Source organism: Eptesicus fuscus, chromosome 6, assembly GCF_027574615.1.
Source record: "Eptesicus fuscus isolate TK198812 chromosome 6, DD_ASM_mEF_20220401, whole genome shotgun sequence".
Taxonomy (NCBI): domain Eukaryota; kingdom Metazoa; phylum Chordata; class Mammalia; order Chiroptera; family Vespertilionidae; genus Eptesicus; species Eptesicus fuscus.
The window spans coordinates 35,031,562-35,044,060 of NC_072478.1; the positions used below are offsets into that span (position 1 = coordinate 35,031,562).

The 12,499-nt window shown below is 42.0% G+C and overlaps 1 protein-coding gene across 1 annotated transcript; it reads right to left on the reverse strand.

Annotated features, from left to right (window-relative positions):
• Positions 1-1,322: 1,322 nt before the first annotated feature.
• Positions 1,323-11,990, reverse strand: LOC129149442 (disintegrin and metalloproteinase domain-containing protein 25-like). Its single transcript, XM_054717636.1, has 2 exons — positions 11,883-11,990; positions 1,323-4,113 (listed from the first exon to the last, which is right to left on the reverse strand). The coding sequence occupies exon 2, from the start codon at positions 3,999-4,001 to the stop codon at positions 1,809-1,811; it is 2,193 nt and encodes a 730-aa protein (XP_054573611.1). The 5' UTR covers positions 4,002-4,113; positions 11,883-11,990; the 3' UTR covers positions 1,323-1,808.
• Positions 11,991-12,499: the final 509 nt, after the last annotated feature.

Genomic DNA, 12,499 nt, shown 5'->3' on the forward strand with positions numbered 1-12,499 from the left:
GGGAGGGCCATTGGGGGTGAGATAAGGCTGGCAGGGTAGGCAGTTGGGGGTGAGATCAGGCCAGAAGGAGAGGGCAGTTAGGGGTGATCAGGCAGGCAGAGACAGTTAGAAGTAATCAGGGCAGCAGGGGAGATCAGTTTGGGGTGAGATCAGGCCAGAAGGGGAGGGTCATTGGGAGTGAGAACAGGCTGGCAGGGGAGGGCAGATGGGGGCGAGATCAGGTTGGCAGAGGAGGGCAGTTGGGGGCAACCAGACTGGCAGGGAAGGCACTTGGGGGTAACCAGGCCAGCAGGGGAGGGCAGTTGAGGGTGAGATCAGGCTGACAAGGAGGGCAGTTAGAGGTGATCAGGTAGGCAGAGGCAGCTGGGGGTGAGATCAGTCCAGCAGGGGAGGGGAGTTAGGGGTGATCAAGCAGGCAGGCAGAGGCAGTTAGGGGCGATCAGGCAGGTAGGGAGGTGAGTGGTTAGGATCCAGCAGTCCCAGATTGAGAGAAGGATGTCTGATTGCCGGTTTAGGCCTGATTGAAGAGGGTGCAGGCTGGGCTGAGGGAACCCCCGCCCCCACTCCGTGCATGAATTTCAGGCACCAGGCCATTAGTATAGGATAAAAGCCTAAGCAATCATTATGACCAAATGACCAAACAACTGAACTACTGGTCGACCAGTCACTATGAGGTGCACTGACCACTAGGGGGCAGACACTTAATGCAGGAGCTGTCCACTGGTGGTCAGTGCACTCCTACAGACAACCTCCCATGGCTGGCCAGCCTCCCATGCCCTTCCCCCCGGTGGCCAGGTGGTCAGTGTGCTCCCACTGCCAACCTTCTGTGACCATCCAACCTCCCATGGTTCCTCCCCCCCGTTGGCCCTGATAGCCCTGATTGGGGCCAGTAGAACATTCCTCAGTCCCTTGCCCCTGGCCACTGGCCCCGATTATCCCCTTCCCCACACCAGCTACCAACCTCCCCTGGTTCCTCCTGCCCCTGGCAGGCCAACCCCAATCGCCCCCATAGGGACTAGGTAAGAGGGCCTTCATTGGCTCTGATCGCCGGCTAGGCTGAGGGACCCCACCTATGCACAAATTCGTACACTGGGTTTCTAATAATTAATAAATGATAAAAAAATGAACTTTTGTGGACTGAAAACTGTAAACCTACTTTTGCCCACCCCTGTATTGTATGTAATAATAATGGACAGACTGAAAGTTACTATCTTTGTAAGGGTTAGAACAGCTAATGAGGCAAGACTGGCATGAATAGTAATCAAACATTTCTCCAGGTTTCCAGGCTCCCTCCAGTCACCAAGTATTGCAGAAACTAATAATGAGAGGACTGGCAAAGAAGACATTTAATTTGTATGTTTGCATTTCCTGTGTGACAAAGCAGAGTACGAGTGGCAAGGATGGTAAGAATTGAGACACAATTAAAAACACAAATACACATTATCCATTGGCTGTACCTTTGCTCAAGAAACACAAAGAGACTAATTCCATGAACAATTGAACACTAACACTATTTAAAATAATGTAAAATAGCAATATTCTAGGAATTAGGATATTTTAATAATTGTGTAATGGCCAGTGTTTTATGTTCTGAAATAATAAAAATTCACAGCAATTAGGTCAATGATCTGTGACATAGTCTGTAACATTTCTACAGCCAGGAGAATAAAACTTAGTACATGGGAAATTGGATACAATTTGGTTTCTTTTTGGAAACTGTAAATTGTTGCTTTTCTTTCTAAAATGCAGTAGAACATTTCATTGTTCTTCCTTAGATGGAATTGGGATGTCTTGACATTTTGCTCTTCTTACTCATCTGAAGATGGCACATTCTGCTCTTCACTCTTATCTGTTCTTCTTCGTGTGAGAAAAGCCAAAATTAACAAGCATAATAAAAGAACAAAAGGAATCAACCAAAGTAGTTGCAGGTAATTGATCTTTTGCTTAATATTTTTCTGAGGGGGTGGCCCACTATCTATACTACCTCCACTGCCTTTTTTCAGGCAGAAGGGAGGGTCCCACTCTGGGTTGCAATGGCAGTGCTGTCTATTGTTGCAGACTCCTTTCATATTGCAGGTCTTAGGTGCACAACCACTTATCAGATATGACCTATGGACACACTTCCTTTGGATGCAGACATGTTCTCCCCCACACTCTGTCCCATCTTTCACATCACCAATGTCAGGTATGGTCATCCCGAAGTGGTAGTCGGTACCCCAGCAGGTGACATCATTGATGTGAGTCCAATGCACAGTAGAATGATCTCTCAGATGGGGAAGTTCTGTCACATTTTCACACTGAATCCTCCCGCACAAGGTATCTGAGATGTTACATTGCACGTATCTAGCCTTCATTAGACCACAGTTCCCAAAACGGTCACCTCGGGTGTTCATTTCTGTGTAGCAACTCTGATTTGCACTCTTGGCCTCTTTGCCAAAAATGTTCCTACACTGCTCTTCACGGTTATTGCATCTCTTTTCATAGCAGTAGCCACCACCCTTGCATGGGATCCCATTCTGCAAGTACACATCCTCTGGACAATGGTAGGATGTCCCATTGCACCACTCTGGGAGATCACATTCGTTTTCCTCTTGTCTACAAACTTCGCCTGTTGGCAGGATCTGGCAGTCTTTGCAACAACCCCCGAAAGCACAAGCAGCCCCAGAGCTGAGAGTGCAGTCTGACTCACAGCAGGGATCATCTATACACAAATGTAAAGCGCCACAGTCACACTCTTCTCCTTCTTCAACCACACTGTTCCCACACTGTGCAAGTGTGAAGATGTTCCCTGTATCTGATGACATGTACATACAATTTTGCTTTGTCTTGATGGTGCCCATCAGGTTCATGAAGTTAGCATAGCTGCAATTGCTGAATCTAGTTGCACTTGCTTCTTCTGGAGCCATTATGCACTTTTTATGTCCACATGTACAAGTTTTGTCATCATCATGTCCCATACCCAAATTATGACCAATCTCATGTGACACAATGTATGCAAAATCATACAGATTATCGTTCATGAAACTATCAACTCCACAATTAGCATAGCTTTTACATACACTTTTTAAATAGGCTAGGCCAACAGTAATACCATAGTGACGCTTTACGAAAACATGTGCAACATCATGGGGAATGCGGTAATTCAAGCTAGTTTTCTTCCATTTGCAAAACCGCCCCAGGAGACCCTCTATGGTATCTATTGGAATTGGGTTGTTTTTAGTCCAGACCTCAATTCCCATTAAAACCACATCAACATCTAGTGAACGCAAAAACTTATTTACTCCATTGACCACAAGTAATACTTCATACTGCACAGCTGTGGTGTTACTTTGGTGATGAAGATAGCGATTATAGTCCACTACCACTGCCAGTTCAAGAATCCGGTTGTGTGTCCACCAGCCTTCATACCCACTCTGCATCAAAGTAAAGTTAGCACTCTCCTGATCCTTCAGTTGCCATGCTATTTCATCATCTGTTACTCCACATCTCATGGGTGGCAACTGTGTCTCCTCGCTGTCCACTTTATATATGAAATGTTCAAATGTGGTAGAAAGTCTCTTGGGCTCTATTTCATAAACAATGTCATTTGTCTGTAATATTCCTTGCAACCCACCCAAACAGGTACTGATAGCAACCAGCGATTCTGTGTCCCCCTCCACATAACCATGATAGTAGCAGTCATTCTGGAGAAAAGGTCGTTCCTCAAGGAGAGCGCCTTGGTCTGAGTAGGTAAACACTTGGAAGTGTCTGGATAGAAAATGCTTGTTGACCTTCATGTGTATGACTTGATTCTGACCTCCAAAAAGCATTCTGTAAGAGAGCCAATCTTTAGTCTTCATGCCAATGCCAGTGCTTGTTACCTTCAAGGGAATCACCACTTCTGGGGGACCAAAGCGTTGGGAGTGCACAACCTGGAACCATCCATATGAGAACAGAATCACCCCCAGCCAGAGTAGCAGCAGAATGTTCCTCACACACACCAGGGCCTCATTCACAGCCATTATGGAGCTACCCTACACAGACACTGGTGAGAGCAAAATAGGATGGTCAGGAAGCATCACTGCTCCCGCTGAGCTGGGTGTTCTGGCAGGCTCAGACCATCATAGGTGCACACTGGAAGAAAAAATAAAAAGAAGAGTAGAGACAGGGTTGGCAGTTATGGGAAGACCATTGTGGAGGAGAAAGAAAAACATAAGAGTTTATATGGGTTAGTGTTGGACTAAAGACATGACTCAGAATACTGCTTTCATTTGCTCTTAAGAAATCTTAAGGCAACCTGGATCATGTGGCTGAGTTGGTTGAGTGTCGTCCCATACACCAAGAGGACAGCTGGTTCAATGTCTGGGTTGTAGATTCAATCTTCAGTTAGGGGTGTGCATGAGGTAGCAGATCAATATTTCTCTCATTGTTATTTCTATATCTCTATCCTTTTCCCTTCATCTATCTCTAAAAATCAATAAAACCATATTTAAAGAAGGAGAAATTGCAAGGCAGTGTGTGACTATATAAAAACATGATGATTGGTCATAGACTGACACCTTTTGAACCTAGGTGAATGATACATAGGTTTTAATGCTACTGTTGTTTAACTACATCAACATGAGTGAATATTTTTAGTCTATACAAATAAATGGGTAATATGCAAATTGGTCACAACACCCTCACAGTAACAACCGAACAATGATTGACCAGCAAGCTACATGGCACAACCAGGCCGGCAGGGTTGGCAATGAGGGGCAACCAGGCAGTGAGGGGCAACCAGGCCAGTGAAGGGGCACAGTTTGAGGTGACCAGGCTGGCAGTGTGGGGGCAGTTGTGGGCAACTGGGCCAGTGGGGGTAATTGGTGGTGACTGGGCCAGTGGGGGGCAATTGGGGGTGACCAGGCTGGTAGGGGAGGACAGTTGGGGGCAACCAGGCTGGCAGAGGGGGCACTATGGGATGACCAGGACAGCAGGGGGGGGCACTACAGAGTGACCAGGCCAGCGAATGGGGAAGTTAGGAGTGACCAAGCTGGCAGGCAGACCGGTTAGAGTTGATCAGCCTGGCAGGGGGGCAATTAGGGGTGATCAGGCAGGCAGGCAGGCAGGCAGGTAAGCAGTTAGGAGCTAGCTGTGCCAGCAGTCGGACATCTCCCGAGGATTGGAGAGAGTCCAGGCTGTGCTGAGGGGAACCCCCCCACCGCATGCACAAATTTTGTGCACGAGGCCTCTAATAAATATATTTTTAAAATGGACTTATTAGAAAGGTGAACATATGTCATGTTTGGGAAGGAGTCCCTATTTATAATTAATAACTTGATATAAATATTAATATACTAGAGGCCCAGAGCACATGAAATTGTGCGCAGTTAGGGTCCCTAGGCCTAGCCTGGCCTCTGTCACATTGTCTCTGCTGCCCTGCAATGCTACATGAAGCTCCCTACCCCAGGATGCTCCTCGATGCTCACAGCCCCTCGACTGCTCTGAGAGGCTTCCCCCGTCCCTTGACTGCTCTGTGAAGCTTGCTGCTGCCCCGCGAAGCTTGCCGCTGTATGCTCTGCGAAACTTCTCCCACCCCACCACTGCTCCACGAAGCTCCTGACCCTGCAACTGCTCTGTTTAACTCCCCTGCCCCAGGACTCCTTTGTGAAATTTGCTGCCACCTGGATGAATGCTCAGCTAAGCTCATGGCCACCCTGTGAAGCAGCCCGCCACTGCCGCTCACCATGAGGGGGGACTGGCGGAGAGAGGGTACTGAGAGGTGCTCCATGCATTTCATGGTGACTGGTCGCCCATTCAGTCGTGACACCACCAAGCTCTTTATATATATTAGGGTAGATTTTCTTTTCAATTTTTTATTTTTATTATTTTAAAAAATATATTTTTAAAATTTTTCAATTACAGTTGACATACAATATTATATATTGTTGTTAAGAATACTCCTAATGAATAGACCTCATATAACTTACAAGTAATTATCTCAATGAATCTCAGACCTATCTAATAAAATACATGCATAGTTGTTAGAATATTATTAACTGTAATCCCTCTGCTGTACTTCACATTCCCATAAATATTCTGTTACTACCAATTGTACTTCTTAATCCCTTCACCATTTTTTACCAAACCCCTCAATCCTCCTCACACCTGGTAACCATCAAAATATTCTCTGTGTCTCTGAGTTTTTTTTCTGCTCTTCTTATTCCTTAATTTTCTTTTTTAAAAAAAATTCAATTGTTGATACATATGTATTTATTGCCATTTTAAATTTTATTTTAGTTTTTCAGCTTTATTAAGCTATAATTGACAAATTTAATTATAAGATCTTTGAAGTGCATGAAACATTCCTTTATTTATTTATTTTAAAATTTATCTTCACTTTTGAAAGTATTACAGATGTTCCCTTCATTCCCATTGATCTCTCCTCTTCCCCACTTCTGTCCCCTCTCCAGGCCTTCAGTCCACTATTGTCTGTGTCCATGGGTTATGCATGTATTGCCTATAAGTTCTTTGGTTGATCTCTTCCCTCACTCCCCTCCCTTCCCTGTGAGGATTCTCAGTCTGTTCCTTGCCTCCATGTCTCTGGATATATTTTATTTGTCATTTAATATTGTTCATTAGATTTCATATATAAGTGAGGTCATGTGATACTTGTCTTTCTCTGAGTGACTTATTTCACTTAGCATAAGACTCACTAGGTTCCTCCATGTTGTCTTAAAGGATAAGAGATTCTTCTTTTTTATACAGCTGCATAGTATTCGATGGTGTAAATTAGGGGTGTGAAATGTCTAACCTGCAGACTGTCCAAGGCCCACTAAATCATTTGGTGTGGTGCTGCCAAGGCATTAGGGGTGAGTTAATTAAATGCTTGTCCAAATATTGCAGGCTAAGTTTTAATTTTGTATGGTCTGCCCATATGATGTTATAAATATCCAAATGGCCTCTGGTAGAAAAAAGGTTCCCCAGTCCTGGACATGCACTGCCGGGGTTCTTGTTTTGGTATTAAGAAGAGTTCAGCAATCTGGAGAAAGGCTGTGTGTAACTTAAGGAAGAGTCCAGAGACAAAAGATAATTTTGAAAGGCATTGGGGGTCAGAGGAGCCTAGCTAAAGAAAAGTTGTTCTCTTTGTCTCAGGACCCCTTGCTTTTTATTAACACAAATTGTCTAAGGCTAGGTGGAGATATACAGTTCAAAGGGTAGGGTTTTGTAGAGAAGCATTGTCAGATTGGGGAATTGCCTGAGGCTGTTCAGGTGTTTGGCCAGTAAGAGGCAATAACATATAGATTAAGATGCCCTGAGCTGTCTGTTTCTCTTGCCCTAAGCCAGGTTTGGGAGCCTTTTTTTCTGCCAAGGGCCACTTGGATATATATATAACCTCATTCGTTTAATATAATTCACTTATAATAAATTTATATTGCGACGAAAAAGCTCCTAGATTTATTGAATTTTGAATCCTGCCAGTGGTTGCCTTGGTCGGGCCAGACCAAATGATTTCACAAGCCTTATACTGTCCATGGGCCACATGTTCCCCACCCCTGCCTTAGGCATTGTATCAATGAAAATTTTGCTACGTGAGATGTCTGATATTTTGATGCCCACCTTTTCTTCTTATCCATTCAGCTAGCCCAGTGGTCGGCAAACTCATTAGTTAACAGAGCCAAATATCAACAGTACAATGATTGAAATTTCTTTTGAGAGCCAAATTTTTTAAACTTAATCTATATAGGTAGGTACATTGTTATTAACTTAATTAGGGCACTCCTAAGCTGGCCTTTGCTAAAAACTCAAGGGGCCAAAGAGCCACATGTGGCTCGCTAGCTGCAATTTGCCGACCACTGAGCTAGCCTATGTTGTCAGATTGGAGCATTTAAGACACTTACAATTAAGGTTATTATTGATAGGTACATATTTATTCTTTATGCCTGTATTCCTCCATCTCTCTTCATTTCTTCTTGTTACAACAGTCCCTTTAGCATATCTTGCATTGCTGTTTTGGTGGTAATTAATTCTTTTAGTGTTGTTGTTGTTTTCTGTCTGCAAAGCTCCTAATTTCACCTTCAACTTTGAGTGATACCCTTACTGGGTAGAGTAGTGGATTCATTCCTCTATATACTTTATCCTGACGCCTTCTGGCCTGAAGTTTTTCTACTGAGAAATCTGCTCACAGTTCCTCTGAAAGGGTCCACACATGAACTTACTTGGATCACTCTCTCTGAGGTGCAGTGTTGGTGCAGAAACTTGAAATGATCCAGGGGCATATCGGGAGAAAATAAATTGTATGGCATCATGGAAAGAACTTGGGGGCAGCTTTTTCCCAGACAAAAGTCCCCATCAACTTGGTCCACAGTGCCTGCCCCACCCTGGTGATTCTCTGAGATCCTGCCTCATCCAAGTTGTTTTCAGTGGCTTTTCCATATGAATGACATGTTTGGCTCAGATTTCAAATTTTCCTAAAAGCTTTCAAATAAGCAGCAGTTGGAATAAATCTCCCCCATACCTCTTGATAAGTGGCTTGAGGCCTAGCACAAGCAGCAGCTTGCCAAGGTTCACAGCGTTGTCTCTCCTGGGCCAAGACAAGTAGTAGCCATCTGAAAATCATTCTGTAGCTTATGCTGGTCACAGGCCAGTGGCTGACTTTTAAACTTATGGCAGGCTCCAGAGCCAGTGCACCTGATTGACAACATACCAGATTAGAACCCTTCCATATCCATGACTGACAAAGGGGTGGGCTGTTGAGCATCAAAGCCTCACTGAAGCAAGTCCTGCTCCATAGGGTGTTTACTGCAAAGCAACTCTTGCACTGTAGTTGTAACTAGTCCTCACAACTAGTTGGCCTGGGGGTCAATTCCTCTCAGTGACACCATTAGTAATCAAGGCTCAACTACAATAGGACAGTGCAAAGAGATCACACAGGGGTGTACCTAGAATTCCCAGATTAGGTTACATAGGCTGAGCCACTGAGTCCATAGGACAGTTACTACACAAGGCCAGTCTACCAATTTCAGGAGACCTAGCAGCTCTACAGAATACATAGAAACAGCCAAAATGTGGAAACAAACAAACAAACATGTCACAAATGAAAGAAGATATCTCTAGGAAAAGAACTAAATAAAATAGAAGGAAGCAAACTATGAGACACAGAGTTCAAAACAATGGTTATAAGGATGCTCAAGGAACTTAATGAGAGCTTCAAGGATCTTAGTGAGAATGTGAAGGAACATGGGGTAATTGGTTTTATTGGCATGTGGCTGGCTTCAGGAGTTTTAATACATGCCAGCCGATGTTCCAACATGCACTAAGCCATATCCCAGCTGTGTGAATTTGTTAACTTATGGTGACTGATGAATTTATTAGACCTATTCAGTATAAATTTTCAATTAAAATAATACATAAAGAAAACTTTTCTGTGAAATTAAACTTTTCATACATAATTTTAATACACAAATGTGTTTATATAAGTAAAAAGAAGTAAACTGATAAAATTGTCAAATTTTTAACATACACATTCAGAATATCTACTTTATTATGTAGTAGAATTTTGGCCTCAGCAGATATCTCCTCAGCCAAATCAGTCATTTATACAGAGGTTTTACTGTATATTAGTTATTATCATTGCTTTATTTATTATTGGTATTAGTGTACTTTTGCCTACTTCGGTCTATGTCCATAACTCCTTCTTGTCCTAACTCCTTTCTGTGTTCTGTTTTACATCTAATTGTGCCAGATTGCAAGGGTCAAAGTATCAATTGGCCTTCAAATTTCTAACATGTAGGTTCAGTAGAATTAAGTGGTAAAAAAGAGTTGTCCATGAAAAAGTGTGAATATAGAAAGGAAGACATAATAAATAACAGGAAAAGTGATTTCAGAGTAAAGATGTCAAGGTACATTAAATGATGATATAATAAATGAGTACATAATCCAGGAGATGAAAGTTCCTTAATTAGACATTTTTCATTTTTATATTACCTAGTATGCAAAGTAGATTTGATCAGTGTGTTTTAGATCTCTCAGTAGAGTTCGCTTTCATGTGCTTTTTCAATTTGTACAGGTGTTCTTGATGTTCTTTCTTTTAGTGCTCTCAGTACTTATTGATCTGATGATGATTGTATACATTCATGCTATAAATAAAAACTGACATGGATATGTAAATTATTGAATGAAATTTGACAAATTACTAATATATACCTTTGCCCCAACCACTCTGTCCAAATTTGTGCTCAAGACCACTAATTTATTTCAGCCTGCATTATTCGATTATGTTTCCCAAGTGTGTAGTGCAGTGTCTTCACATTATGTGTTTTGTTTTGTTTTGTTTTGTTTTATTCATGGAAGAAAGTAATAAATCAGTATTGTCAGAAAGGCTTGTACCAGATTTCTCATTTCCACAAGTATTTGCATTTTTGAGGCAAATAGTTTGTATTTTTCATATAAGATATGTATATGTATTTTTGCTTATGATATAAATAAACTTATATGAAGGCTGAAGTTGAGAATTATCTTACAATTCTAAAACTGTGGGGATTCAGATATTAGTGTCCCATAAGAAAATATTACCCCCCACAAAGCTTTCCTTCATCCTTTTGATTTCCTTGGCATTTCTGAGGATATTTTATTTTGTCTTCAGTGCACTCCTATCTCCAATTGCTACCCTTCTAGATTGATTTTGTTACATTTTATATCATGCTAAAAATGTTCTTAAGAGTATAATCTATACTAATAAAAGGGTAATATGCCAATTAGACTGGATGTCTTCCTGATGACTTTCCGGATGTCCTTCTTTACAAAGTCGGGCCCACGGTGAAGCCACCGTGTTGGGTCCCTGCGGCCAGCCCAGGCAAAGCCGGCCTGGGTCCCAGGTGCCTGTGGCTAGCCAGAGGGAGGGAAGCTTGGGTTCTGGGTGCCTGTGGCTGGCTGGAGGAGGGAAGCCTGGGTCCCAGGTGTGGGGGCCAAGGCAGAGGCGTTTAGGGGTGATCAGGCCAGCAGGGGAGCATTTAGAGGCAATCAGGCAGGCAGGCAGGCAGAGGGGTTAGGAATGATCAGGCAGGCAGGCCAGCAGTTAGGAGTTAGTGGTCCCGGATTGTGAGAGGGATGTCTGATTGCTGGTTTGTAGGATTGGGCCTAAACCAGCAGTTGGACATCCCCCAAGGTATCCTGGATTGGAGAGGGTGCAGCCTTGCCTGAGGGACCTTCCCACCCCATGCACAATTTTGTGCACTGGGCCTCTAGGAAGATATAAACACATATAAGTAATATCCATATAACCCATGCTACTATTCAAGTACCACCATTGTCTATTGTTGACTGAACATTATGGTACATACTACAATATATAAAAGACATTGATAAATTCTTTTTTATATCCCCACAGTTTTATAAAATTGACCAATCTCTGTACCTTAACTACCACCTCCCTTCTCACTCTTATTGATAGTTTAACACATTGCGGGCAGATTTTCGGTTTTTCATATTACAGTGTTTTACATAAATGTTAAAAGCATGCCTTAAAATTAAATACCCATTGCAGTTTGAAGTTATTTATTAGATGTTTTTACAAGCTAATATCTTTTTAAAGTATGATACTTTGTAAAATGTTTTCTGTACTCGTTCAATAGAAACTTATTTGGCCACTGGGTAAAGCTAGCAATGAAACTACTGGTGTACAATGTGTTAAGTCACATTTTTCCAAAATATGAGTAATTATCAATTAAAGCACAATTTTGTACCTTTCAACCAAGTAAAATATACTGGAATAGGAAATCATTAGTGTCATAGATACCCCTAAAGATGTGAATACTTGTAAAGATTCTTGTCTCTCTCTGTGTGTTTGTTTGTGTGTATTTATATTCATGCATACACAAATCCAACTGCTTCTTTCCTTTACATGAAATTCTTGAGTTACTTACCAGCAGAAAAATTAATGGTTCCATGGTCCTTTCTAGCTATAGCCATATTCATTGATAGTTTGTATTTTCATTTGAGATCACCCCCTTTTTGTCTCTGGATTGATTACATTCTAGTTGTAGTTTCCTAGCAGCAAGACTTTCCAAGTTCTACAGACCATGGCAACTGCTTAAAGTTCCTCCTCATTGTGACTCTCCAATCTCCATTAAACTTTACTTCTAACTACTTTTCATAGGAATAAATGTGACTTGTCCCCATCCTATATGCGTCCTACAGTATAAACATTTTAGCTTCAATAATGTTGATTACACTGTTGCCTTGGTCTCAGATTATTTTCTCAACAATGAACCATACTGTTGTTCAAGTATGTCAAGTTCCTGAAAAAGGTTTAACCTTATTTAGAATATTTTACAAGGAACCCAGACATCAATAATCATCAGTAACTTTTTCTATAAGGTCAATGAAATAACAGAGACATTTCATATCTGCACTTAAATATGTCTCATTTGTGAAGAAAACCACTGTCAGTAGGAAAAGGATATTTAGAAGAAGAGAGAGGTGAGTAAAAAGTAGAGTGGGAATAATTTAATAGGTAAATTGATTAGCTGGCAGTTTAAAA

Bases quoted from the DNA above. Each gene is read 5' to 3' on its own strand.
- LOC129149442 (XM_054717636.1), bottom strand. From the start codon at position 4,001: ATGGCTGTGAATGAGGCCCTGGTGTGTGTGAGGAACATTCTGCTGCTA.